Below are 27,069 nucleotides of genomic sequence, written 5' to 3' on the forward strand. Positions count from 1 at the left end.
TAACAACACCATGTGAAGTGTACACATTTTGCCCTGGTACACCACTAACTTCAGTGTAAAAGAACCAAACAACAATATTAGTGAGAAGTTACATCTGGCAAAACTCACTGTGGTACGAAGGAATTAGTGAAAGAAAAAAAAAGCAAAAGAACAAACATCCTGAACCTTGGATTTCCTGGTTTTCAACAACACTGCAATATGTCACTGATATGTTTATTTTTGTTTGTGCTTTTAAGAATTTTTACAAAAGGAAGATTATGAATGCTGAGCGTTACTATTACATGAAGCTGTTTGTAAGAGGAACAACTATGACTTTCCCCAGTACAGTTCAATAACAAAACATTGTTTAGTCTTTTATAAACAGTGCAATTTAAACCAGACAAACACTAGCTTCAAATATTTGTCTTATGTATTTCATTGGCACTTTTACAATGTTTATTTCCTTGGCATTCTGTTATGCTTCAGAGGACACCTCACATAAAACATTTAGATTCTAGTTCATGAAGCAACTATCCTGTACACAATGCAATAATTCATATACTATGTAGTAAACAACTTCTCTTCGACAGAACCAAACTGTATTAGTGTATCCCCAGAGATCACAAGACATGTACAAACTCGTGAAATTCCAAAGAGGACTACAAGAAATCCTTCCTGACATGGTCTCATAGTTGCTTTTAATTTGTAATTTCCATAGCATTTTCTAATCTAAGTATTAACATTTCCATCACCAGACTCCCATATATCATTGCCTTACATTGACACCTGCTGGAAGTGACTGGGATTGTAAACTATCCCTTTTTCCCCTCAGTCAGCGTCTGATTTAACTCTGTGGGCAAACCAACAATTCTTTCAATAAACTAAGCACAGATATCTGAAAAAACTAAGCCACGTGACTTTTTAACAAACAGAAAAACAGTGTGTAATTTTAACCTACACAAAAATTCCCAAGGCTATCACTGCATGGATTCTCAATCAGAAAATGTATTTTAATAACAGCCTTTGAGAAGATTTTTTTTTACTACCCCTTGGGTAGAGTTAAACTCAATAAATTAAGTATCCAATCTTTTACCAGGCTCTCAGACTAATTGGCAAATGGTTCTTGCTGCAAGAGTCACTGAATAGTTCTTGTTTGACAAACATCGTTACAAACAAGCTTATACACAAAAATGTGACTGAATAGGTTTTAAAGCACTTCTAATTTCCTAGTGCTAGTGGAAAGACAATTAAAAATTGTGTCTGTAATGAAAATTATTTGCCTTAATCAAAAGCATAGAACTGATAAAGACAAGAATGACTGAGGTATGCTTGTTAAAATAGCTTGTATATACACAAACTATTGTCTAACATTCTTCATAATGAAGATACACCTCTTAGTATAGCTTTGTAAACAGAAGCACACCAAAGACCCATTTAAAAACAATGTGACTTTCCCTGTATGCCAGAACTTCCCCTACAAGCTTCACTGTTAGGAACCAGATACTGCATTATACCCTTTTCTTACTTTCAAACTCTGCTGTAGAGGTGGGATCTCTTTTACTTGATGTCATTTTTTTTATTTCTCGTAATAGAAAACACATTTCATATTGAAGCAAGTGTGATGAGTTACAGTTATCGTCAGAACCAGACGTGGTCACTTTGCATGCAAAACTCAGACATAATTTCACCAAAACACACAGGCAGTTTTAAAGTATCATGAGCAACAAGAATAAAGAAAAGCAAGTTCCAAGGCATCCAAATAGAATTTCTATATGGTTATGTCAGTATACAGTTGAAGACCTCTCCAATGCTATATTTTTCCAAAGTTGCAAAGCAGGACCCTTACATTAATGTCCAATAATACAACACAATATAACCATCCCACACAGACACCAACATTGCAGCAGTATTGACTTGTGGACTTTATAGACCAGATCAAGATATATATATATATATATGTATAGATAGATAGATAGGTAGATAGATAGATTTGGTGAGTGATCTTAGAAATGATTTTTACTAGGTAGCTTAGATCATTACCCCAGTATTAAAGTTCTGAACTACCGAGTCTGCCCAAAAGAAAAGAAGTAAACAGAGTCTCAGTGGAAACAGAAATAGTGAGAATAGTGAGCCACCAAAACAGATAACAACAAAAATATCAACACGAGTGGTAGTCTATATCAACATGCTTTTCCTCCAACTTTTCCTTATTTTTTATCTCTGAGAGAAATCTATAAATACAGGCAGATGAAGTCAAAATTCATGGCTGTGTATTAGTTTCCTGAACTCATTCCTAATTAAAAGTTTCGTAAAGCTCAAAAGCGTTGGGCATGGAAGAACTCAGTTATTCTACGTAATGGGTACCCAGGAGTTAAAGTACTGCATTTGCCAAGAATTAACCAACTCCTTTGGAAAATGAAATGTGGGAGTATTTTACTAAAGATCATTGAACAGTAACAGTTTCTTTCTAGATACTTCAATGGTAGGCAAGGGAACACTTTAAAAAAAAAAAATGTATCACTCTGACAAGCATGGGGTGATTTGGGGTTTTTTTGTTGTATTGCATTCTTTAACAAAACATGCACATGAGAGTACGACAGGCTTTAAAAACACACTATATAGCCTATATACTTTTGACACTCATCCCATTCTCACTTTCTTTTCTTTTTATCTCAGAAAGACAACAGAGTTAGCATTAGACACTCAAGATTTAGGGATTATATTTCTTACCTTACAAAGCTTCTGGTAACGGGGAGAAGAAACTGCCATTCTCTGTAAACGATGCAACAACACCACAACTTTCTGCAGAGACGTTCTCACCACAGCCATCATTTTAAGTTTGCCACACTTCTGAAGACACCTCAGAATTTGCATTATAAATGAACAGCAACTATCATTTCCTCTCAGTCACTGGACAATGATTTGCCAGCTTTCTGAGCATGCTCTCTTCCAGGACTACTTTTGCCAGCCACAGGCTTTATATGTTTCAAAGGCAGAGGATGTTGATACAGCATAAGTTTCTCTCCCAGAATAACCCCACAAAACAAACGCAAAAAAAAAAAAAAGCCTTCACAGATTCTTCTAACCTCTACTGCTCAGCTCTGCTTGTGCAGAGGGTGAATTAAGTTGTTGAGCAGCTGAGAGTCTGCCACCGTTCAGGAGTGCAGTAAATAGCCAAGAAATGTTATTAATTTAAGCCTGAAAGCTGCAGGAACAAAAAAGGAATTCCTTCAGGAAGACGGCTCCAGTGTATCACAACAGTTTCTCTCCCCCGGTAGCTGCTTCCTATCGGCAGAATGAGCATTTGCTCCCTCACTCTGGGAAAGGATGCTCTCGCTCTCCGACTGAACGCAGCTCTGGCAGAGCTGTAGAGTGAGTGAATAACAGACTGTGCTAGAAATCTTGAGAGAGGAGCAGAGGGATACCTGCCCTAATTATATCAACCATACGCTAAAGACTAATAAATCACACAGGCGCTTCTTAAAACCAGATTACCCAACACAAAAGGAAAAACTGCAGGGGGTAAACCTCTCTTCTATGAAAACTCTCTTAAAGCTAATTTAGTCAAAGGGATCTCAAAGGTTTCTCACTTGCACCAGAAAGTAGGAATCTTTTTCAGGAGCTGTTTCCAACTAAAATATTTTTCTGCATGACTTATTAGGACAAAAGCGAACAGGGTTTTGACAACCTAAAAGCGTACAGTTGTGCCATTACCCTTTTTTCTAGCCCTCCTGGAATCCAACAAGATGACATCATTTCGACATTTTTTCCCATGACAAAGCAGAATTAAGCCATCTAAGTGTGGCACTAGCATGCCCAAGAGTATAGAAGTGTTGCCAACAGTAAGGCACTCCCAATGCAGTACAGCTATTTATTACTTCCCAAGGTGCTATCATGAGTATACTTAAATTTCTATTGAGGGGTTGCTGTAGCAAATGCTCAGGTAGGATATTATCAACCCAGTAGATGGCAGACACCATTACAATTAACTATTATTTAATGTGCATATTGTCACGTGAGCAGGTACATACACATTTCAAGCTCATCCAACAACTCAGTATAGAGGCATCAACTACAGGTAGCATGATGAGTTCACATGATCCCAGATAATGCATAGTTTAGATTCCATGAATTATACACTGGTTTCCCACTTCTCATGCACTTTCCATCCAAGGTGATGAATGCCAAGTGCAGGCTGAAGATACAAGACATTTGAAAACTCTTCCCATTCAATTTTGCCAGCACCACCTTTTCATCCTTATTTTTAGAATTGAATCCGTATTTCTACCAGTCCACAGGCAAACCCCTTTTATCTGTGGTCTGTTTTGTTCCTGATCTGTCCAGCACCAATGACAACATCATTTTTAGGAAACAGAGCCTTCATTCTGTTCTGTATATAGAAATCCTCTCCACCTTGCCAGACTCGCTCTTTTTTCATCATCTCCACCTCTTATTTGAACCACTTCCCTGTACTCCATTTCTCCTGGCTTGTATCTTTTGAGATCCCTTCCGATCCCTTACACCTGCCACTTTCTTTCAGTTCTGCTTTTTTACTTCCAGCTAATATACAAGTCTGAATCAAGCCATGAGATAAATAAGCAGCCAACCACTAGTCACATTGATTTTAATTTACAATAAAACAAGACCTCCCAATTATTTTTAACACCTTTACATCTGTAGGCACAGGACTTCACACACATTGACCCAGCATTACTTCTTACTGTTTCCTTGTTCATTTTCTGCATCTTGTTTCAAATTAGGTTGTAACCTCTTTTGGGTGACTGCTAAAAATTCTGCGACACAGACTGGAGTGTTTTGGCACAAACCTGAAAGGAAAGTCTTCTGCAAAACTTAGATACTAAGAGAATGAATTAGAAAGACTGGTGCTATAATTGTGAATTTCCTCCTTTTCAAAAAGAAATCATTTCCACACTCAGAGTTTTCATTATCTGCACAGTACTGTTGCTAGCCTCAGATGTAACAACAGAAAGCAAAACAAGGCTTTAATGGTGTCCAGATCACTGGTTCCACTGCAGAGCGACTTGAGCTGCAGCCAGACAAGTTAGCCCCAAAGTGCAACAGAGGCGGCTAGTCCTCCCATGCACACGTACAGATGCCACTTTAAGAGATGAGCTTATTTCAAAAATGCATGACATATAACAACAACAAAAAAACATCATGTCCATGTTCAGCACATATTTCACCTAGAATTTATCACATCTTCAACTCATAGTAAAGTCTTACTCGATGCACAGGCCTTGGGGGCAGAAGCATCTTCACACAGAGCAGAAAAGAGCCACGAGCCCTGCATTCCTTTTATAACCATTTAGAAAAAATACTTCTTCATGCATTTAACAAAGCACAGAGAGGAGAACATTGTTATTTTATACAATTCAGCAGCGGAAGAATAGGAAATTGTCTTTGTTTAATCAGATATTAAGCTTAAGAACTTGCAATGGAGTGTGGCTTGATTTTTTAAGGTACAGTAAGGTGTTAGAGCTTCATTTTTTATTTATTTTTTTTTTCAAAAGTTCATTACAACAAATATTTGAAAACAGAAACGTTGGTTTTGTAGTGTTTAGCAGTATCATAACATGAATGTTTTCAGTTATATTTAAAGTCAAACTGAAAGGTGGTAGAGGAAAAATTCGTTTTGGAAGCCATTACACTATGACGCCCTTTGACATGCTCTACTTCCTTTGGTAGCTGAAAAAATCTCACAGTATTATGTGAAATCACAGGTAAGTTAAGCGATTATGCTTCATGTGCACAGTGCATAGAAGCATACAATCACAGAAAAAGATGGAGAATATCAGGTAACAGGATGCTGAACAAGGGCAGGCCATGCCCAAGCACCTGTATCTGCATTCTCAGTGGCTGCAAGCCAGGACAACAGGCGTAGTCAAGAACTGGTTATAGACCTTCTCCACACAGCAGCCAGTCTTGTCCACAATACAACACAACTCTGGCAATTTTAACCAGACTGCAACAGGATGAAGAAGGGTGAACAACCTTCCACTTCACAGCTGCATAGAGCCAACAAGCGAAGTGTGAAATAACAGCTTAATCTTGGTATGATTGACTACATATAAAGCAAGGTAATGCAGAAATAAGTCTATTTACACAGAGCACTGCCTCATGCTGCCAGCTTCCCGCAGCCTCCTTTTAGCTCTTCCACCTACACTATATTACTTGTTTGGGTTTTTTTGCCAACAGAAAGTATAATATTAACTTCTAGGTAGTACCATTACAGACTACTCTCAGCCTTTCACAAAGAGCCACATCTCTACAGATGAGTTGCCTGACTGACCAGAATCATATTAACATTGGTAAGTGACATGTCTTCTTCAACAGACACAAGCTTCCACAATATATTGTTGTCTTCCTAATGATTAAAGCGAGCAGCTTGCTATCAGATACTTTAAAACTGTCTTGTTTCATTTAAATTCAATGTTCAGATTAACAGCACTGCTGAAAGCAGCACTTTTTTCATTATAAGCCTTTCAAGCCCCATGAACTTAGACCACAGACAACATTCCCAAACCAGAGTGAACAATTTAATAACTGAACTGCCTGCCTGGTTCTGTGCATATCAAAATTACAGTGCTAAATGAGGCAACTGAGGGAAAAAAATATTAAAATATTCAGTAGAAAGATGACACATGAACAGCGTTCACATCAGGTAAACAGGACAAAGGAAATTCATATATCATAGAAACATAAACCCTTTTAGCCAGTGATTTCAACGTTTAGCTGCCAAAGATCTAAATATATTAGTTTTCAAAAGAGGTCTTGGGTCTCCCCATCCTTTCCTCCTGTTTTCCCTCAATACCCTGCACCCTTAAGGCAGATTGAACCCTGCTCTTCTCTGTCCCTCCCACCTCCCCAGAGGAGATGTGTGGGATATGCAAAGGCAGGAACAGGCAGACAATGTTGTACTCAGCTTTTTAGACATAGTAAAAGGATCTTACTTCTAGATTTTAGACAAGCTAAGGTGTCCACATATTAAAAAGGACTATTAGTGATGACAGTTAGTCTCGTCAGTTATTTCTCAGGTTTCCAGTGTGTGGCCTACACAGGAAGGCAGCAGGAGAGTGAGAAGAGGTGATCCAAGTGTGACAACTTCTTGGATTGCTGGAAAAGCAGTAGGAAGGCAGCAGGCAGGAATAGGAGACAGTGCAGTCCAGGATGGTTTTACTTTGAGACAAGTAGATTAAATTGTTTGGTTGGACAATCACGCAACACGACTTGGTTTAATCAAGCATACACTTCCTGAACATGGTCACCCTCCAAGGTTTAATATACTTCCTGAATATGGTCACCCTCCAAGGACATTTAAGAGCTCTCAGTGCTACAGATGTCCACAAAATATGTATTTCAAACCTTAAGGAAAAAAAAAAAATCTGCTTCCTTCACATACTTGACTTCTAAAATACCGTTTTTCAAACATCTTCCAATAAGGCTGCTGGTTTCCTCTCTCTAGTAGATAGCTTTGCTTTATAACATTTGCCATTGAGAAGAAGGATGAACAACAGCAGTATTATCTAGTTTCTCACCTGCATCTGTTTCCTGAGTTCCCTTATGCAGACACTGTCCTGAGCAGTGTTCTCACGTTGGGATGCATCTGCTAGAACATTAACTGTCGTTTCTGCTTCTTGAAGCCACTTGATGAAGCTCTCCAGATCCTTGTGTGAGGCCTGCACTGTCTTCAGCTCTGTCTCCAAGAAATTCTGCCTATCAACAGCTCTGAAAACAAGACAAGTGTCAGAATACTACCACATCACATGCGTCATAACAAAGCCACTAAAAGGAGATCCAAAAGTTGTCTCTATTAAGAAACTATACATCTGTCACAGTTTGTTTCATCATTATTAACATCACTGTTTCTCAGGTTATTATATCCATAGCTACCTACAGATGTTCTGAACTGGTTATATATGTCACAACACTTTTTAAAAACTCATATAGAAAAAAAACTATTAATTAAAAACTTAACTTTTCTTTTTTGAGTGGTACCATCACAGAATTATGGCACCCTGAATGGTAGAAGGGTTATTCCCATGTGTAAAAAGTGTGAATGCTTTTCCTCATCAACAAAAATTATACAGAGTAGAAACACTGAGGGCATGGGGGATTTTTTTGGTCCTCTTTTACAGTGAACAGAAACATTTCCCTAAATTTGTAAGAGTTAAAGTGCTGAGAGATGAAAAGTCAAACACCTGGTTCCGTCTGCTAAAATACAAGACTTTTGATACTATCACTCAAACTCACAGAATATACACTGCCATCATAACAGTCTAGACATGCTCATCATGCTTAAATCTAGAAATGACTGGCATAACATTGTTCAAATTTTCAATCAGTCCAAAAGATTGCGGGCTGGTACAAACACAAAAGTGTTTGCTTTTTGTTTTAAGGGGAATTTTACAATGTGAGGAACTCATTTAAAACCTTTGGATTATATTGTTGGTAAGCAACTTAGAAAAATTTCCTCAGAGAAAGGACCACATTATGCTTCTGCATAACAGAACTGTTTCCTTTTCATTGAAATGAAACTCAGATGGGAAACTGTTACAGTCAGCAATTGTAAAAGCTTTGATTAACAATGTTAATTAAAACACGACAAGCTAAATTTCACCCATTTGAGGCTGTTATTCTGCAATATCCCTTTTCCCCAAAACAGGAAGAAAGAAAGAAATGGTCTGTTCCACACCAGCATGCTGCACAGGGCCACTGTCTAGAATGCTGCTAATACGTAAGTAGGAAGTTCAATTTTATTCTCACATCAAGCACTAACCATATTGTGATATTTCTAAGGTTTTAAGGGTAAAGTAATATTTAATTGCAAGTAAGACAAGGCCAAAACACTCAGCATTTTATATTTCAACATGAATTGAACATGTTTTTCCAGAGAAGCCCGAACTTATGTGTCTTCCGCCTCCTATTCTGCTTCGGCTTTCTTTCTTCCTTGCCATGCCGTGGCAACTGTACTGCTCAGCAATATGAGGAATCACCATGTTTAGAATCACAAATTTCAAAAGCAGTCAAAATATTCTTTTTAGAAAAGAAGCTGCAGGTGTTCTGTACCATTCAAGACGACATTTCCAAGCCAGTATTCTGGTTTACTAGCACATCAGAAAAGACAGGTACAAGGAGAAGCTGTTTTCCTTCAAGAGCAGTAAGAAAATCTCATGCAACCCCAATTTTGCCAGGCTTACATTCCTAAGCATTAGCGTAACCAACTGAATTTTCTACATCCTACTTGCAAAAAGACAGTGTTGCTGCTCCCCTTCAGGAGCTTAGGTCTTACATCACTTGTTAATAATTGCTTTATCTAAAATAAGAGTGTGTGAATCATTCCTGACTTCATGCTTGCCCAAGTTTTGGCTACTGATAAATGACTAGCAGGGTATGAAGCCTTCATTCTTGCTTCTCACGTGAAGGTCTGCAACGCTTCACCCACTCTTAAGAAAAAAATCAGAAATTGCATGCTATGGATTACAAATGGTTTGATAGATATTGCCTATAAAAGATAACAAGCACCAGCTCAAAAATTAGATCACACCAAAGGACTGCAAGAAAAATGTAAAGTAAAAGCAGTTATGTGCCCTGATATCAAAACCCTCTCCCTCTGCAGGGATTTTCTTCCCTAGCAGGGGGTTAAGGCCAAAGGTGGAAGAACAGAAGTCACAACAGGAAGAACAGACTGGTAATAAAGGTGACCTTCAAAGAAAAAGAAAAGCCCCTAAGGATGAAACACTCTAAGTGACCCAGATCTCTAAGTCGAAGTACTGATGTTCTAGACGGGAATTGAGACAATCTGAACTTTGTAGCTAATAACATTCATTGAAGAATGTCGTCTTCAGCATAAAGTTCTTACTTCTCAAACTTGCTGCTTGGTACAAATTAAAGGAAATAATAAAATCCTATTACAGTCCCACTGCTGTCCTGATATTCTAATAAAAGCTGAAAAACATTCCTTTCACTAAGTGCCTACTCCAGCATCATAAATCAACAGATTTACAATTAATGTTCTATGATTACATGGGTTTTTCTAAAGAGGACCTGTTCAGCAGTAGGTAACAACACTTCTACAGTGCAGATGCAAATACTTTAATTTCCTTCCAGTAAAAGCCAAAAATGTAAAATAGAAAATGATGGACATTTCTGTACTGCAGGTTAACAACGACCCCATACTATAAAGAGATGACTCAGATTTTCAAATTATTCTAATACAATTTGAACAGCCCTAAAAGACAGAGGGTCTTTGCAGGATGTAAGAATTAAATATAAGTAGAATCTGAAGAATCCTTTACAAATGCAGCTAACTTCATGTACCATGGTGATAGGTCTAAGCAGATTCTATTAGCAAAGATGTGTCCAAGAAAATTGTAACTCTACTATTCAAGTTTTCATGGCACTGTTTCAGCTTTCTGTTCCACCCAATTATTTTCTCAGATTTGAACTAAAAATCTGCAATGCATACAAGTGCATGATCAAAAGAAATTCGGAAAATAACATCCAAGACAGTATAGACAGCAGTTCTAATCCATTACTGAGGTAGCAAAACCACACTGAATTACAACAGTTTCACCCTGAAGTATAAAAATAGAACATAAATAGCCACTGGGCAGAGTATCCAATTTACACAATGTCAAGCTGGGGAGCTTCAATCTTTTAATGCCAACAGTTTTAAAATAAGCTCCTTAACTTTACATGCCATGGTTACAGTCTTCCTGGTAGTGTTCTTGGGCTATTCAGACCATGATTCTTCCACAACCTCCAAGCATGGGAACAAACTGGTATTTTAAAGCATTACACTATAAATACAGAACTGTGCTTATAGAAGCCATAGGGCCACATGTGCTCCATGTACAACCCTTGCATATCCTGAGATGTGGCACATAGAGTAAGCCTTGCCATTCAAGATTCACTAGTATTTCCATTTATTGCATTTAAAAATTTAAACCTTCATTCCCTTTAAAAGGTGTTTTCACTGCACATTCTCCCCTTTTAGTTCTACTCTGCTGCTCCAAACTCTGGCTACTCACTGACTCTTGGAGTTCTCCTTTACATTCTGTCCCAGGCTAAAAGACAAAGCAGATACTCCTCTTCCTAGGGCTGCAGACTGCAAAACTGTAGCCGCACTGATGGTTGTCCAGGAGCTTCAGTTATACACAACAGAACACAATTCCTAATTACTCCAGACTTCAAGAAGATTCAAAAATAATTAACAGGCTTCCAGGCAGGTGCTCTTCTTCCTGTTCACCTGTCCTGAGTGGTGGGCAGTTCTAGCTAAAATGCTGCCAAGTCTGAATGTGAATGAAACTACCACAGAGCTGCAATCTACTATTACTGCTAATCCAACAAGGAGCCGTTTCCCCTCACCCTCTAATTGCATCTTCAACCCCAGATGTCATCATGACATTTGGATGAAATTGTTTTGGAAAAATTACTAGTCTGAGGAAAGAAAGTATGATCTGATGGTAAAAACACTCCTTAATCTTAAATCTGATGGTAAAAAAGCTCCCTGATTTTAATGCGAACAAATGGTCAGGAAGGGCCATTTCAGGAGGTCACTTCATCACTATGACCTAATTCAGAAAAAATAAAAGTAAAAAGGAAGTTTTGTCATACGCCAAAGCCTTTCACAAAGTCTACTGGAAGTTCTCTGAAGAACCATGGAAAGGAGTTGTCCACATCACACAGAATAACTATGAAAGATTTTACTCACTTGAAAAATCCTATCTTATGTCTCGAAACATTTAGAGATTAACAAACATCTCTCTCAGATGATCACACAAAATGAGTCATACAAAGTTTTGTCTGTTTTGTACTTCATCTCTCAATGGACATAACCAGGAAACCAGATGCCACATAAAAAGTACAAAATTACAGAAGCACCATTTTCCTTGAAAGAAGGATAAGACCACATTCTGCTCTGATTCCTTCATTACTTACTGTTGCCACTGAAAAGTTCTCCTCCTCTCACTCCCCAGGACACAACATCAACTTCAAAGTTTTCATTACCTGGGATTTTTATTCCCTTAACTGACGTCTCATTACAAAAGCAGTTGTCCCTTTTACATGCACATGTATGCACACATACATACAGAGTTAGGTTGTCATTTCCCCCACTCCCATATACACAGGATCAATTTTCTCTTCTGTCCCTCCAACCACAAAGCGTATCGTCCTTTGAGCTGCAGGCACTGAGTCAGACACTATTCTGAATTTTAACTGTCTATCAAACACTAAAAATAATTTCTGCAGAGATTAGATTACTTTGCAGGAAAAAACATTATGCAGAGGGAAATACCAGATTTTCATTAAGACACATTTGCAAATATATTGTAATAGAGGATGACTATAAAGTAAGTTTCAAGTAAGTCTTGCTTCCTGTAGCTCAAGTGCTTGCTAGATAGGAGAGGTAGAAGCATCCCTCTCAGGAACACAAAGCACAACCCCATTCAGGGAACGTTTCCGTCAGATGAAAGGCCATGGTGGATTAATGCATTGGAAGAACAAGCTGCATACTTACAGCCTTACGAAAAGAAAGTACAGCAACAAACTACAAATACATGAAGCATACCGGCATCAGGGAAGAGAAGAGGAACTGTCCAAAGACACCTAGAGAACAATAGCCACAGGCAAAGCTGAGACCAAACATTAGAGATCAGAGTAATTTTTTTTTTTCCTTAAGAAAACCCACCACATAAATGGGAAGTCATCCAGAAGCCTTCCATGGTGAACTGTGGAAATTTCCATAATCAAAATTCAAAACAACTTCACTGTAATTGGGTAACTATCCACAGTAATCCTAAATGCTGCAGTAAAACAGAGACTGCAGAATGTGTCTACATAGGATACAAGTTTAAGACAAACAGCTTATCATTACCTTTGGTTCAGATTAACCCAACAAGTGTTCATTTGGTCAGTGGTTTCCTTCACTCTCCTTGTGTCATCCTCACGATACTCTCGAAGAAGTTTGTTAGACAGATCATTGAATGCAGCTACCGTGATGTCACCTCTATGCAAATCCTGTACTAACAGCTGAAAAGGAATACCAGAATGAGACAGAGTAAAATAAAAATCAGAATATTTTTCACACTATGCATTTTATACTACAATACCCTCATTCTTCCACTTTTTAATAAAAAATATGCATATTTTTAATCTGGAAGAAAAATCTTAAAATTAAAATCTACAGACACTAAGAGTCCTGACAATGAACCAATCAAAACACAAATAGATTAGGAAAAATTATATTCACCAGAACCGCCAACAGCTAGAAAAATCATCTTGTGTTTTACTGGCAAGAGAAGTAAAAACACTACAATATTTTTAATAGCATGAATAAGTTCAAATTATGATAATAGCGACAAAGGCAGCAGCTAAAAGTAGCATAAATGAAGTGTGCCGCACGAGAATCTTATTTCAGTTTTGTGGATTGTTTTTGTTTTTAAACAAAGAAAATCCATTAGATGTGTTTGTTTATTGTGGCAGGATATTCATAAGGTTCCATGACTTTACAGAATCCTGAACTTTCCAGATGAAAAAAATACATTTGCATATATATATGTCCAGTTTTATCTTACATTCTCTCTATTATATGTTTAGGCACAGGCCTACTTTCACTTAAGAAAGCAAAGCAGACCTAACAGTCCATTTATAATCCTCTGCTCATGTAGAGAGAGACGATGAAAAGCACACAATTTTACTGTTTACTGAAATAGCTACGAATAAGCGAGGATTTCTCACAATCACACTCCCTGCTTCGTTGTGCACTGACCTGCGCCATACATTGTCCCTTCATGAATATATATGTGTGTGTGTGTGTGTATAGATATATATATATATATATATATATATATATATATATATGTACATACATGTGTATATACACACACACACTTTAAAAAAAAAAAAAGCCCTGTTCTAAATCTTGCACTGATAAGAGGCTTTTCTCATTGATTTGTCTCTTTAGTTCTCATCCTGTGCCACCTACAGCCTGCCCTTTTGCTGACAGCCATCAGGACAATGAACATCAGATTTATTGATTTATCACAGAAGGTTTGCTGTGATACGAAAAGCAGTGAAGATTGCATGGAATTGGGAAAAGAAAGAAAAAAGTGTTGAATATGCCTGGCACCCATCAGAAGTGAAATTCAAGATAATTTTAAATAACCTAGTCCAGTCCTGGATTTACTAAACTACTGTTAATAGGTTTCAGTGAATTAATACATGCTACATTCTGTGGCTGTGTGATTAAACTTTTATTGGTCTGAGGTTCAAGCTTTTTGGATAATATCATTTATTTGATGCAACGTACTTATTTCAACCACACTTATAAAAAGGCACACATGCCACCTGTTTCCCTCCAAGAAAGTGAGTCTCAGGAAGTCTGATATACAAAACAGAGAAAATTTAGAATACATCATGCCCCAAAAGAGACAGAATTGTCACATCAGTCCTATAACTAAACTGTATATTCACACATCAATTGAATCCACTAGCATTGCATAGACTAAGGAGTCTGGCAGGGGGAAAAAAAACAGCATAGGTGGTCTTACTTTGTTGTCTGAAATCTGTTTGGCAAGCGCCTCTCTCGGGGCCTGCAAGAGCATCCGCAGGCGGATCTCACACTGCTCCATGAGGCGCTCCATTTCTTGCCTCTGCTCGTCCCACCACAGGCTGTCTGCCAGCATGTGCTTCAGCTGCTGCTGCCGCAGCTCCACGCTGTGCTGTGTGCTGTCCCACTGGTTCTTCACCTTCTCCACTGGGGATGACAATGCAGAATGTGAAAAACCCGAGGCAACAAACAAGTAGCCAGAACTATCACTAAATTCTCAGGACAAGAGAAAAAGACTACTCAAATAGAGTAGTTTCCATATTCAGTATTTTATTTCCCGTTGTATTTCACACAATCACACTAGCAAATGAAAAATGCAGGTGTTTGGCTACCTCTTGTTTAAGCAGGTCATCATACAGGTAACAACTATTGTTTCTGGAATATTTCAAGGGCATTATTTTACTTTTTAAGTACGCACATGTGGGAGGCAAATCTACCACAGCTGCACTGCAGAAATATGCCACCAGAAGGGCTCCAAGGAGCATAGTTTTAGGGTGATGGCTATACCAGCAAGCCATCTTTGTGCATCTGCAACTTAAACCAGTACATATAAACAAATAAATAAATACATACTGTTTAGATCTGGATAGCTTATACAAAGTGAACTAGGCTTTCCAGACCACTGTGTGTTGAAGGCAGTCTAGTGGTACGAGCACTACAATTTTGGCCAAGGTAGAAACACTCCAGTAACAGCCTACTTTGTCACTTTCATTCCACCACAGGTTTCTACAGGGCTGTGTAGGTTACACAGCAGAACAGGGCAGTTATTGATCACATCCCATTTACTTCAAGCATCCTGTTCCTCACTCAATAAATACTGTTACATTAGATGATCGACAAACAGGCTTTAACCTTTAATAAACAAAGAGTGAAAAAGACAACATGACAAGAGCCCAAGACCAAAAAAAAAAACTGAATCAAGGAAAGCAGTAAGTCTGCCTCTAGAAAGAAATCAATAATATCATACCTTTTTCGTAATACTTACAGACCATTTTAAAAAAGCATAATACTTGAAAGTCTATAGAGGTGGAAACAGGTTTCCCTATCACCAGTCATGACAGTTATTAGGGACACATTATATCACTAGAACAACTAAAGAATAAAAAAGCAAATGTAGAAAAAGCAAAACACGACAAAAAGAACCCAGCCAGATTTCTCGAGTATTTCTGTACTCTGAGCAGCAGCAACAAGTTGGCAGTCTTCACCACATCCCATATATTCATCTTACCAGTAAGTATGCAATCTTATTAGAAAACTAACATACTTGATAGTCAGTTCACTTCCACAAATTAAAAATGCCAAAGTCTGTGCTTTAGCCAAAACCACTTAAGCCAACTTTACCCTTTGCCTTTTTATTTATTTTTTTTTTAATTTTTTAAGCTTTTAAATTATACATAGCCATTATACTTGATCTGCTTGGGAACATCTCTTAACTTTAACTTCAATACATTCAACAATATTCTATTTAGTGTCACAAAGCTCTCAAAGACTGTGACAGCAAAGCTCGCTTATCAGAATAACTGTATTACTGGGGGACATACCCAATACTCTGTGCCATGTAGATTCACCAATTTCAATCCACAGGAAATTTCTGGATTAATTTTCAGGCATGACATAGGCCATGCTGAAAGACAACTTAGAAGAAAGCTTCAGTACCCCAACGGCAAATAATAATATGGGGGTTTATTAAAAAAAAAAAAATTTCCTATATTATATAAAGAGTATGTTCAAAGGAAAACAGCAGCTGCTGGGAGAGATCAGTGGTTTCACCCAAAACAAAACCAGCAGGAGTGAAAAAAAGTCTATAACCCTTTGTGCTGGCTAATGAACTGCAGAGAAAAACCTCTTAAGTGTTTAGGTTCTCCCTACAAAGCTGAAGGAGAAAATATCCCTGAGAAACAGCTGCCTACAAGAACAACTTGGTTGAAATTGACAGGTATTTGATTTTTACATAGCAGTACTATCATTATAGAAAAAATATTTCTTTATATATTTTTCTCTGTTAATGGCCAGGTTAACCTTATTCTCCACATTACTGACATATTTCCCCCTTTTCAGTCTTCACCAAAACAGGACAGAAAAACAGGCAAACTCTTGGTAGCCTCAGCATTGAGCAGGTTTAAAAGGTAGGTTCCTAGAAAAAGTCAGGGGCAGCAGTATGATATCAAAGGCAGAAAGACTGGAAAGAATTCTTGATGAGACCATGTTTTTAATTGCTATGTCCATGTAGTAAATGGGAGGGAAGTTGCAGGGAAGGAAGCTTTTCTCTGTTTCTGTGCTCCTAGCTATTTGAGTAATTAGGCTTCAACTAACAACATACAGCAGCTTCACAGAAGTCTGTAGGACATTCAGTATATTCCCCTCAGTGTTTAAACACAAGGTTCATAAAGCAGCCCTGAACTTTACTTTTCTTCAAAGAGCAAGCTTTTCTTTACAAATGTCAGTAGCAACAAAACCTTCAGGTTTTTTCACGTTTCATGACAGGTAGCAAAATCTTCACACACAGCTGGGGTATCTATGGGAAGCTTCGTCCACAGCAACATAGGCAGCTTCTCTGTTCCCACCTTGGATGGACATGACTACAGGGAAACTCAAAGTTTCACCACACAGTGGCTTTATTCCTTGTTCACCTTTTTTGAAAAATCAAGGATGTTTTGTGACTGATCTCCCCTTGTTGACTGACTCCCATGGACTACATAGTTAGCATCCTGCCCCAAATTTCCACCCGACACCTAGTTCTGAGGGTCTGAAAAACTCAAGCCCCACAAGTTGCTTTAGCTTCTTTGGATTTTACTCCCCCGCCTACCAATCCATAGCTCCTGTGAACCTTAGGGAGCAGGTGCCATCTCACCAGATCCTTCAACATACGCGCAGGCTTTCTGTCTGACCCCATTATTATCTCCAGCAAGTCTTAAGGACACCAAAGAACTTCACATAGATGCAACAAAGGAAAACTACATTGCAGGGGAGAGCAGAAGGAAATATATCTTTCTGTTCTTACTTCTAACTGTGATATTTCCCACTGCATGCATTTTCTAATCTTAGCAACCAGCAAAGGCGTGTCAATCGTATGTTTCTTTCCTTAAGTATCAGTAAAGAAATGGTGTGGACCTTTAAACTGGAAACTCAGTTTTCAAGTACATATCAGTGACTTAAAAGCTCTGCTAACTCTCAGTCAATGATTTAAAAAATACATACACAATGCTATTGACCCAGGTCAATACCTCATGCCTGTCACTAAGTGTCCAGTGTATCATAGCTCAATAAAAATAAAGATAAATTATTAGTTCCTTTTATCAATAACTAAAAAATCCTCATCCATGTGTCTGTGGCTGTCAAGCAACTCAAATTCTTCATGACATACTTTGAAATCCCAACAAAAATATTTACCTTAGTTCTTGTTTGTTCAAAGAAGGCAACTTCAGCTAGGCTCAAAATCAAGAGTTTAAGATGAAGATGTGAGGATTTTTTTTTTTTTACTGGCATGGAAACACTGTATTTTAAACACAGAATAGAAAAACTTACATTTTTCTGTGATCACTGTCCTAATGTCTGAACTGGAAGTTTTATTTTTCAAATTCTGAGCCAAGGTAAAAACAGAATCAAGTTGAGGGTGCCGCTGGTCCAAATCTGCGTTCGTTATCTGTTGAGAATTAGGACATTATTTTTAAGTTCAAAAAGCATAATTCAGTTAACATAATCTGTATTATTTGTAGATAAAACAAAACATGTATGTGTCACCACATGCAGATGGCCGTTTTCATCATTATGGAAACCCTCAAATTGTCACAGTATTATGGCACTGCTTTTAAAACAAAATGTTCTGAATTACAGGTACTGAAAATTCAGAGGTGAAGGTTAACCTGTACAAGCTACACAGTTACCACAGTTGTTGCACAATATTTTCCAATATCTATTTTTCACTCTCCTGTAACTTATTTTCCTCTTACTAAGTTCTGATCATTTGGGGGAGAGGGAAGGGAGCGAGGAAGTAGAGAGAGAAATATAGAAGGAAAAGAACAAAGAGGAACAATCAGACCATAAGTTATATAATAAACATAGTTATTTCACTATGCAATGTACCAGAAGCTCATATTACAACTATTATACAGTAAAAATGAAGTGCTACCAAAGTTAATGTACATCACATTATTCTTTCTAATTCCACATTACGTTAGACACCCACACAAACAGTTTAGAGTTTGTTTAGCCTGCGGGTTTTACTCTACAGTTACTCATGTTAATTGATATCAAGTCTAATAAAACCTTAATGGTAGCATATATCTCACAAATACTGCCCCTAGTCACGGCTGAGCATGACATGAGCTATCGATAGAAACAAACATCGTAAGCATTTATGTTACAACTTTTAGTCATTTTGGCACATCTCTGGAAATCAGTTTAGCCTAACTACAACACAACAAAACTCATTAAGAAACACTAAAAAGTAGATCATAAAGGTCACCCTTCAAGCAAATATGAAGCTGCTCCAAAGTCTTCAGCATAAGGCATCTATACGGTCCTCAAAAGGTATCATTTTCAGGAGGTATTCTCTATATACTTTGTTTAAAACAACAACAACAAAAAAAAAGCAGTGCCTAGCTCACATAGGGACACAGATATTAACAGGAAATAGTAGAAGAGAGAGGAACATCATAACAGCATTTACAGTTGTCTTTCTAAAAAAAAAAAAAAAAAAAAAAGAAAAAAAAACCACGTGTAATTTCATTACTGAATGTACAAGCTATTAAAGTGTGAGACAATTTTCCAAGCCACTAGCCTTCACAGAAACACATACTTTCATTCGTGCAATAGTCCGATTGATCTCTTCAGTATTTCCCACGGTGACTATGTTTGACTTGAGCATCTGGTCAATCAATACCAACCAATCAGCCAGCTCAGTTGTAGTTTTATCCAGATCAGCAGGTGCAGAGATTTCCAAAGCCAACGGAGTCTGAACAGGAATTTCCAATGAAGAAGATACTAGCACCACCTTTTGGACATCTGAAACACAGTTTGGGGTTTTCGTTAAAAAAGTCACAGTCATATATGCAATTGTGGGAATTAAGGGCTTATTGTAATTCCTATAAATATGCAAGACCATCTACAGAGAAAGCACAGCAAAATTTGTATTTGAGGCTATTAATCCAATAGATGCTTCTTGGACATGGTAATAGACACCTGTCCTAAGAAGGGACAGACACCAACTAGTTCAGCCACACCCTTCCTGTCTTTTTACCCCGACACTGCAAAGAAATGAGGAATGAGCAGAACAGCAATATTCACTCCAGAAGCTGTGTTTGGTTGTATTCTACTTCCAAGAAAACACTAAATCAAGTTGGAGCGTGAATATTACACACTTGCCTCAAGCAATGGAATATAGGAGCTTTACTTAACCAATACCCTGTGTGAAAGCAAAACAAGCTGAATCGAGGTTTTGGAACACTTCAACAAAAGTTGGGTTTCTTCCTTTAAATTTTGTGTACTGCTGCTGAATGGAATAACAATTTAAAAAAATCCTAGAGTTAATTTACTGCAAGCTGCAAATTCTTTCAGGCAAAGGCTGTCTCTCTTTTTACCTAGTTTTCTAAAAATTAGGCCTGAGCACCTTGTTTATACTCTGTATCTGCTAATCTGCTTCCAACGACTTGAAAAGACAGTGCCAGTGTCTGATACAGGAATGTATCATATTTAGACAGCTTCCTCTACAAGATTCAGGAAGACAAGTATCTAGCAGATGAGAAAGACCTACCTGTGTCCCTACTGAGCTGAGAGATGCAGAATGGCCTTTATTTATAGGACTGCAGAGAAACTGCATGCAGGAGACACTTCACAAACAATTAGCTGTAGGGGAAGCTTCTAGTGAATCTTAATTACTGAAAGGCGTGACCACAAGGCACAAATCCACAGGAAACCAAGCTGTCACAAACAGCTTTTTTGGTTTTTATTCTGTACTTCATACACTGGCTCCTGATAAGGAAGCCTAAGCTTTACTGAAACGTTTCTCTATTTCAAAACTCTTAGGGGAACCCCAAAGGACTCCCCCAATCCTGAACTGCAGAGTGACTTTTTCCCTAACCAAACATTCCATCTCTCTCCCACAGTAACACAAAAGTAGCCCCCAGTACAGCAATGGACATTTTTTATTTCCATTTGTCTAAATTCATAGGGAAGGTTTTCCTTTTTAGATTATTTTTGACAGAAAGCAGGATTAAACGCAATTCAATTAAGGACAACAGAAGGACTGATCACTCACCAGAAGTTTTTGTCTGTGGAACGAGACGAGATTGTGACTGACCAACAAATGCCTCCAGTTCTCTCACTCTGTTGGGTACTTCTCTGAACACCTACAGCCCAGCACAAAGGAATGAAAACAGTAAGACAACCTCTATGAACAGCAAAAAAAAAAAAATCACTTATTAGAAGACAAAATATTGTAACAACATGCTTGTTACAATGGCATGGCTCAGGTATATTTCAATTAATTTTTTCAAGGTATCATTTAAAAACAATAAAAATGCAAGAGATACTTAGAGTGTTGTTTCAATACCTTCCAGTGTCTTACCTTAAACTTGGAAAGAAATAAATTAACTGTTGTAAGACAGGTAGTTTACATGTTTTTTTTACTGCCTAAGCATAGCTATGACTCATTATTTGAGTACACTTTGAAGGAAAGATGATGCAAAGCATGATTTGTGGTAATCAGTGATAGAAAAGTGGAGAAATAGGACATTAATTTAAAAATAAAAAAGTATTACCACTTTATTATAGTGACAACAAATTTGCTGATTTGCTTTTCAAAAGTTTTTAAAATACAGTAATGGAACTGTAATATACAAAGTGGGAGGGGAAAATCCCTGTTTTCATGGCTGAGTAGGTAAAAACAGATACTTTTTCTTTTCTTGAATGATCAAAAGTCTCTTTCTCCAATACATTCTTAACTCCCTGATCCATAATACTATCAGAAATAATTCTATTCCTTTTCCACTTGGATGTCCAGGCTCTCCTTGAAAAAAACTCTGGTTTTACTCCAACCAATGATTTTTTTCTTCTCATACACTTGCCAATGAGATTGAACACGAGAGTTTCTAATTTACAGCAGTTATACTCAAGAAGAGTCCCAACCACTTTTGATAAAATTTACTCACTAAGCTTTACCACAGCTTCATTTGTTTCCCTCTTAACTGTTGCAACACCCAACTTTCCTATACAGCAAAGATTTATTGCAATTCTCTCAACTTCAAATTAATACGTTACTGTTTGCCTCAAATAACTGAACTATTTTCGATCCAGCTACTGCAAGGTGTTGCAAAGGAGTTTGGTTGTGGGGGGTCGAGTGTATCTGCCACAAAAGAAACCTAATACAAAAGAAAATCAACAAAAAACCTAAGCTAACTAAAATAACTCATTCTGATGGAAAAATGTCCACCAGTGTTTTCGCATAGACGTGGACTGGGCCACGTGTCCTTAACATGTCTGCACGGCTTGCAAGACATTTTATGTACCTGTCACAGATAAAAGAAATAGAAAACAATAGAGTACACCACTGTATTTTCAGCTTCAGGTACCCAATGCTGAATCAATGCACACCTTATTCCACCTCACGTTGAGGGACTGCAGGCAATCAGAAAGTTTATTTTTTTCCTGAAGATCAACGTTTTTATCCAAAAGCACTTCAGGTTCAATTTTGTTCAGCCATTCCAGCTTGTCTCCCTGTACATCCATCTCTTCACTTAAGACCTAAAAGGAACAGAAGAGTCTTAGGCTGAAGCAAAAGGCATACTTGCGTAAGTAAAAGGGGAGAGAAGCTTTCCTTTAACTCCAATATTTGAAATCTCCCTGGAAATAGAAAAGAAACCCTTCTATTTTGGTTTCTATGTTTTACCTGGAAATTATTTACTCTAATATCAACTCCTACTACTAACGGGGAAAACAAACAAACACACCAAACGAAAAAAAAACACACACACACAAAACTGCGAATAGCCAAGGCACCTATACAATTTCATCTTGCCTGTGTAAGTAACCTCACAAAACTGTCGCACACAACTATATTTTTTTTCACCATCTACAATGTGAACTCCCCTACCCAAAATCCATTTCCTGAAACTTTGCACAAGACACACATATGCATCCACATATACAAACTAATCAATCTTGCCTGTAATTCTCGCAGATTTTCTTCATGGTTGAATGTAAATCTTGTGTCCAGAGCATTTTGTACATTTTCCAACCAGCAACGCAGCTCATCAAGCTTCTTTCTGTATTCTAGCAGCTGCTGACTCTCTCCTTTCAGCCTGAAAAAGGAAAACAGAAAAATATATGCATTTCTGCAGTGAACACAACATGTCAGTCCTACATTACTTCTGATGCAACAGACATGTATTTTTCCATGGTTGGAGATTTTTAAAGGATTAATTTTAGTATTCGAAGGATTCTATCCTGATCATTAAAATGCAAGATACATGCAAATTAATACTACCGCCTTAAAAATAGATAAAATTCAGTTTCAAACTCACAAAATAGACTTTTAAAAGTCTGCAGAAAACTTTAAACATAAATGACAGGCCTAATCATGGTCAGCCACTACAATGCCACTGTTAGCGAATTATTAGAAATGTCCCTAACCCCCCAAGGCAAAAATTCTTTAAATCATACAAAGCTTTAATGGAACTTCAAAAACCAAACAATTAAGAAAAATCTTATTACATTTCTAAATGAATCAGAAGATGTTAAAAAGTATAATTACATAAGTAGTCTCAAAAAATAACTGTTAATTACAAGGATTTATCCTTATACATTTTTAGCAGTGAGAACAGAGAGCGGGACCTTCTATTCCCAGATATGCTGAAAATTTTTATATTTATCTTGGACAACCTTGCTTTTTGATCTTTTGCAGTAAATTTAAGGCTAGTTTAAAATGGATTTTCATTTGGTTCAGAAAACACCTAGTCGGATTAAAACTCTGCAAAAACAGACCTAAAGATCTTATTTTATAGTACTATGGAAATTCAAGAACAATTCAAGTGTTCCAATTGGTGTATCTTTGACAATGTAAAAATAGAAATTAAAGTAGTTGAACTTGCAGTTCAGCTTCAGCCAGAGAAAGTAGCTGACTATTCCTTCCTAAAAAAACTCTGAAATAGCAATGGAATTATTTTCAAAACAAAATAAAACTGTCAGAAAATAAGTTCTGTGGTTGTCATTTCATGGGTTGTGTTAAACACAGACTCACTAAGCAGTCAATTGCAGGTGCATTTAAGAGAAATTGGTTCTAGAAGACAGTTCAAAACACAAAGGTCTAAATGTCACGAAAATTCAGATTAATGAGAGCGTGCAGTAGAATATACTGCCTCTCCCAGACTCTTCTAAATGAGATTCTCCTCATCGCATCTGGTCAGACATCCAAATTTCTGATTAACTTATTACCTCTGTTGTCTATCCATGACCTCCGTGGTGATTGCTTTCCAGCGTCTATTCAATCCTGCCAGCTTCTCCTGCAGGAAGCTCCCATCTGTAGCAGACAGTTTCTGTATGATCCCTTCCCCAGTTCTGTTCAATGCTGAAACACTGGTCTGATGGCTGCTGACTCCCTCTTCAAGTTCCTGTCAGAAACATAAAAGCCACACAGAATTTTGTTACTGACCTAAGGTGACTTTGATCTGTGGCTCATAATATGCAGGATGAATCCTGGGTGCATATTATTTTACTTAAACAGGCACTTAAACCTATCTTACTTAAAATTGGATGCTATTGATTTAAGTTATTAAGAATCTGTTATTGAATCTAGTTCAATTTTCTAATAAGTGTCATAAAAAGCAGCATAGGCTGCCAAATACTACTCACAAGAATTCATTTAAACCATCAGTGCTAGAATTCACACTCATGTGATTCCTTTCCTTTTAATGTACAGCACTTTCTAGTAGTGCTAACAGATGGTATGACTTTTTTTTTTTAACCAGTTCTTTTCATAACATATGTCCTTGACTATTTCTGTAACTTCACAGTATTTTAGCTAGGATAATTATGGCTGCACTGCCAGGGTCCCCAGATATCACAGAAGGTCCGTGAAACTAAAGAAAGTCAGAGGATGTCAGGATCAAACCTTCCACTGTTTGTGAAAATTTATTCCCAGCCAGATCAGGAATAAAATGATTCAAGAAAGAAGAGAAATGCCCTGGAAGAAGACTCCAAGCACCAACACGGATAAAATACAAACTGTATGTCAGGTAGAACATACATTTCTTTAGCAACACATACCTACCTTTTGGATAACCATTATTCCAAAAAGAAAACAAACAAACAAAAAAATCTGATCCTTAAAGTTATGTTTTATTCTCTTTATTTAAAAGGAAGTAAATTAGTTTAGCTAAACAGAAAAGTCTGCTCTTCCATAATGATGAGAAATACATCAAGGAATTAAATTCCAAAACTGAAGTCTGAAACAATCAAACCTAACGCAGTCTCCCACAGCATCCTCACAGCTAAGTTGAGGAAGTGTGGTCTAGACAATAGACTAGTGAGGTGGGTTGCAAACTGGCTTAAGGAGAGAAGCCAGAGAGTGGTAGTCAATGGTGCGGAGTCTAGTTGGAGGCCAGTATCTAGTGGAGTTCCTCAGGGGCCAATATTATTCAATATATTCATTAACGATTTAGACGAGGGAATAGAGTGTACTATCAGCAAGTTTGCTGATGACACTAAGCTGGGAGGTGTGGCTGACACGCCAGAAGGCTGTGCTGCCATCCAGCGGGACCTGGACAGGCTGGAGAGTTGGGCGGGGAATAACCTGATGAAATTTAACAAGGGAAAGTGTAGAGTCCTGCATCTGGGCAGGAACAACCCCAGGTTCCAGTATAGGTTGGGAAATTACATATTAGAGAGCAGTGTAGGGGAAAGGGACCTGGGGGTCCTGGTGGACAACAGGATGACCATGAGCCAGCACTGTGCCCTTGTGGCCAGGAAGGCCAATGGCATCCTGGGGTGTATTAGAAGGGGAGTGGCTAGTAGATCGAGAGAGGTCCTCCTTCCCCTCTGCTCCGCCCTGGTGAGACCACATCTGGAATATTGTGTACAGTTCTGGGCCCCTCAGTTCAAGAAGGACAGGGAACTGCTGGAGAGGGTCCAGCGTAGGGCAACCAAGATGATTAAGGGAGTGGAGCACCTCCCTTATGAAGAAAGGCTGAGGGAGCTGGGGCTCTTTAGTTTGGAGAAGAGGAGACCTCATTAATGTTTATAAATATATAAAGGGTGAGTGCCATGAGGATGGAGCCAGGCTCTTCTCGGTGGCAAACAATGATAGGACAAGGGGTAATGGGATCAAGCTGGAACACAAGAGGTTCCACTTAAATTTGAGAAAAAACTTCTTCTCAGTGAGGGTAACAGAGCACTGGAACAGGCTGCCCAGGGAGGTTGTGGAGTCTCCTTCTCTGGAGACATTCAAAACCCACCTGGACATGTTCCTGTGTGACCTCACTTAGGCGTTCCTGCTCCAGCAGGGGGATTGGACTAGATGATCTTTTGAGGTCCCTTCCAATCCCAAACATACTGTGATACTGTGATACTGTGAACGCATCTGTAATTTGAATCTTCTCTTTTCCCAGATTGGTTATGCAAGGCATGATCTTGCAAAGTCATTAGTTTAAAAAAAAAAAATTGCTAAGTTACAACTGAGCAGTGTGGGGGTTCATTGTTTTAATTATGATTAGAAAGTATGTGAAATAATATACTGGATTTCTTAACCAATTAACATATTTTTAAAGCTGTAATGAAACTTATAAAACAACAAAAAATTATGCCAACATTAGAACTATCAAATTATCTCAAACCCATCTGTACTAAGAGTCATCATAAAACCTCACACAATAAGCAGGAATTGAGATATTCCCCAAAAATCATTTTAGACTGTAATTGAAAACGAAATTTTAAGAGTTACCACTTTCTAAAGTGTAATTGCATTACCTCATTTCAAATCTACACGTCTACTTCAAACACTAGAATCTTAGACAAAAAAAATCTAGACTTTTTCCAGCTTGTTCATTTTCTGCACAAATCTTACATACCTGCTGATGCAGCCCAGCTGTCTGCAGGTCCAGGCTGCCATCTGGACCATGGGCATCGGCTAATAGCACTTCAGCTTCCGTTATCCAGTGGGAGAGGTCATTGAGGTCACAGTGGAACTGTCTCCACACCTCAATCGCTTTATCAAAGCAACTGTGTGTAAACAAAGCATTGAAAAATTACCCAAACCATTTCAGTGAAAAGGCTACGATTGCTACTCCAGCGAGTAGAAACTTTCCCTGTGCAACAGTGAGGCTGGCACACAGCCTGGGTAAGAGAGACCCAGTACTGATGGCTTTCTAACACAGTAGCATCTGGTAAAAGGCAATGGCAGACCGTCAACAGCTTCCAGATGAAGGGAAAAAAGGGTAGTCCTAAGTAAACTTTCATTTCTTCACTTA

General features: G+C 38.0%; 1 protein-coding gene across 3 annotated transcripts in view; it reads right to left on the reverse strand.

Moving 5' to 3' along the window:
• The window catches only part of UTRN (utrophin), a 372,502-nt gene that overhangs the window by 199,087 nt on the left and 146,346 nt on the right, over nt 1-27,069 (reverse strand). For 2 of the 3 annotated variants that reach the window (XM_065057531.1, XM_021294904.2), the window contains 10 exons: nt 26,671-26,821; nt 24,041-24,216; nt 22,773-22,908; nt 22,202-22,351; nt 20,868-20,958; nt 19,410-19,615; nt 18,137-18,254; nt 14,553-14,758; nt 12,878-13,032; nt 7,536-7,725 (listed from right to left, as the gene is read on the reverse strand). In XM_065057531.1, the coding sequence (XP_064913603.1) occupies nt 7,536-7,725; nt 12,878-13,032; nt 14,553-14,758; nt 18,137-18,254; nt 19,410-19,615; nt 20,868-20,958; nt 22,202-22,351; nt 22,773-22,908; nt 24,041-24,216; nt 26,671-26,821 (1,579 nt within the window). Of the gene's footprint in view, nt 1-2,709; nt 3,349-7,535; nt 7,726-12,877; nt 13,033-14,552; nt 14,759-18,136; nt 18,255-19,409; nt 19,616-20,867; nt 20,959-22,201; nt 22,352-22,772; nt 22,909-24,040; nt 24,217-26,670; nt 26,822-27,069 lie in introns of those variants that run through there. The other variant, XM_065057532.1, reaches the window with a different exon arrangement.

Source organism: Columba livia, chromosome 3, assembly GCF_036013475.1.
Source record: "Columba livia isolate bColLiv1 breed racing homer chromosome 3, bColLiv1.pat.W.v2, whole genome shotgun sequence".
Taxonomy (NCBI): Eukaryota; Metazoa; Chordata; class Aves; order Columbiformes; family Columbidae; genus Columba; species Columba livia.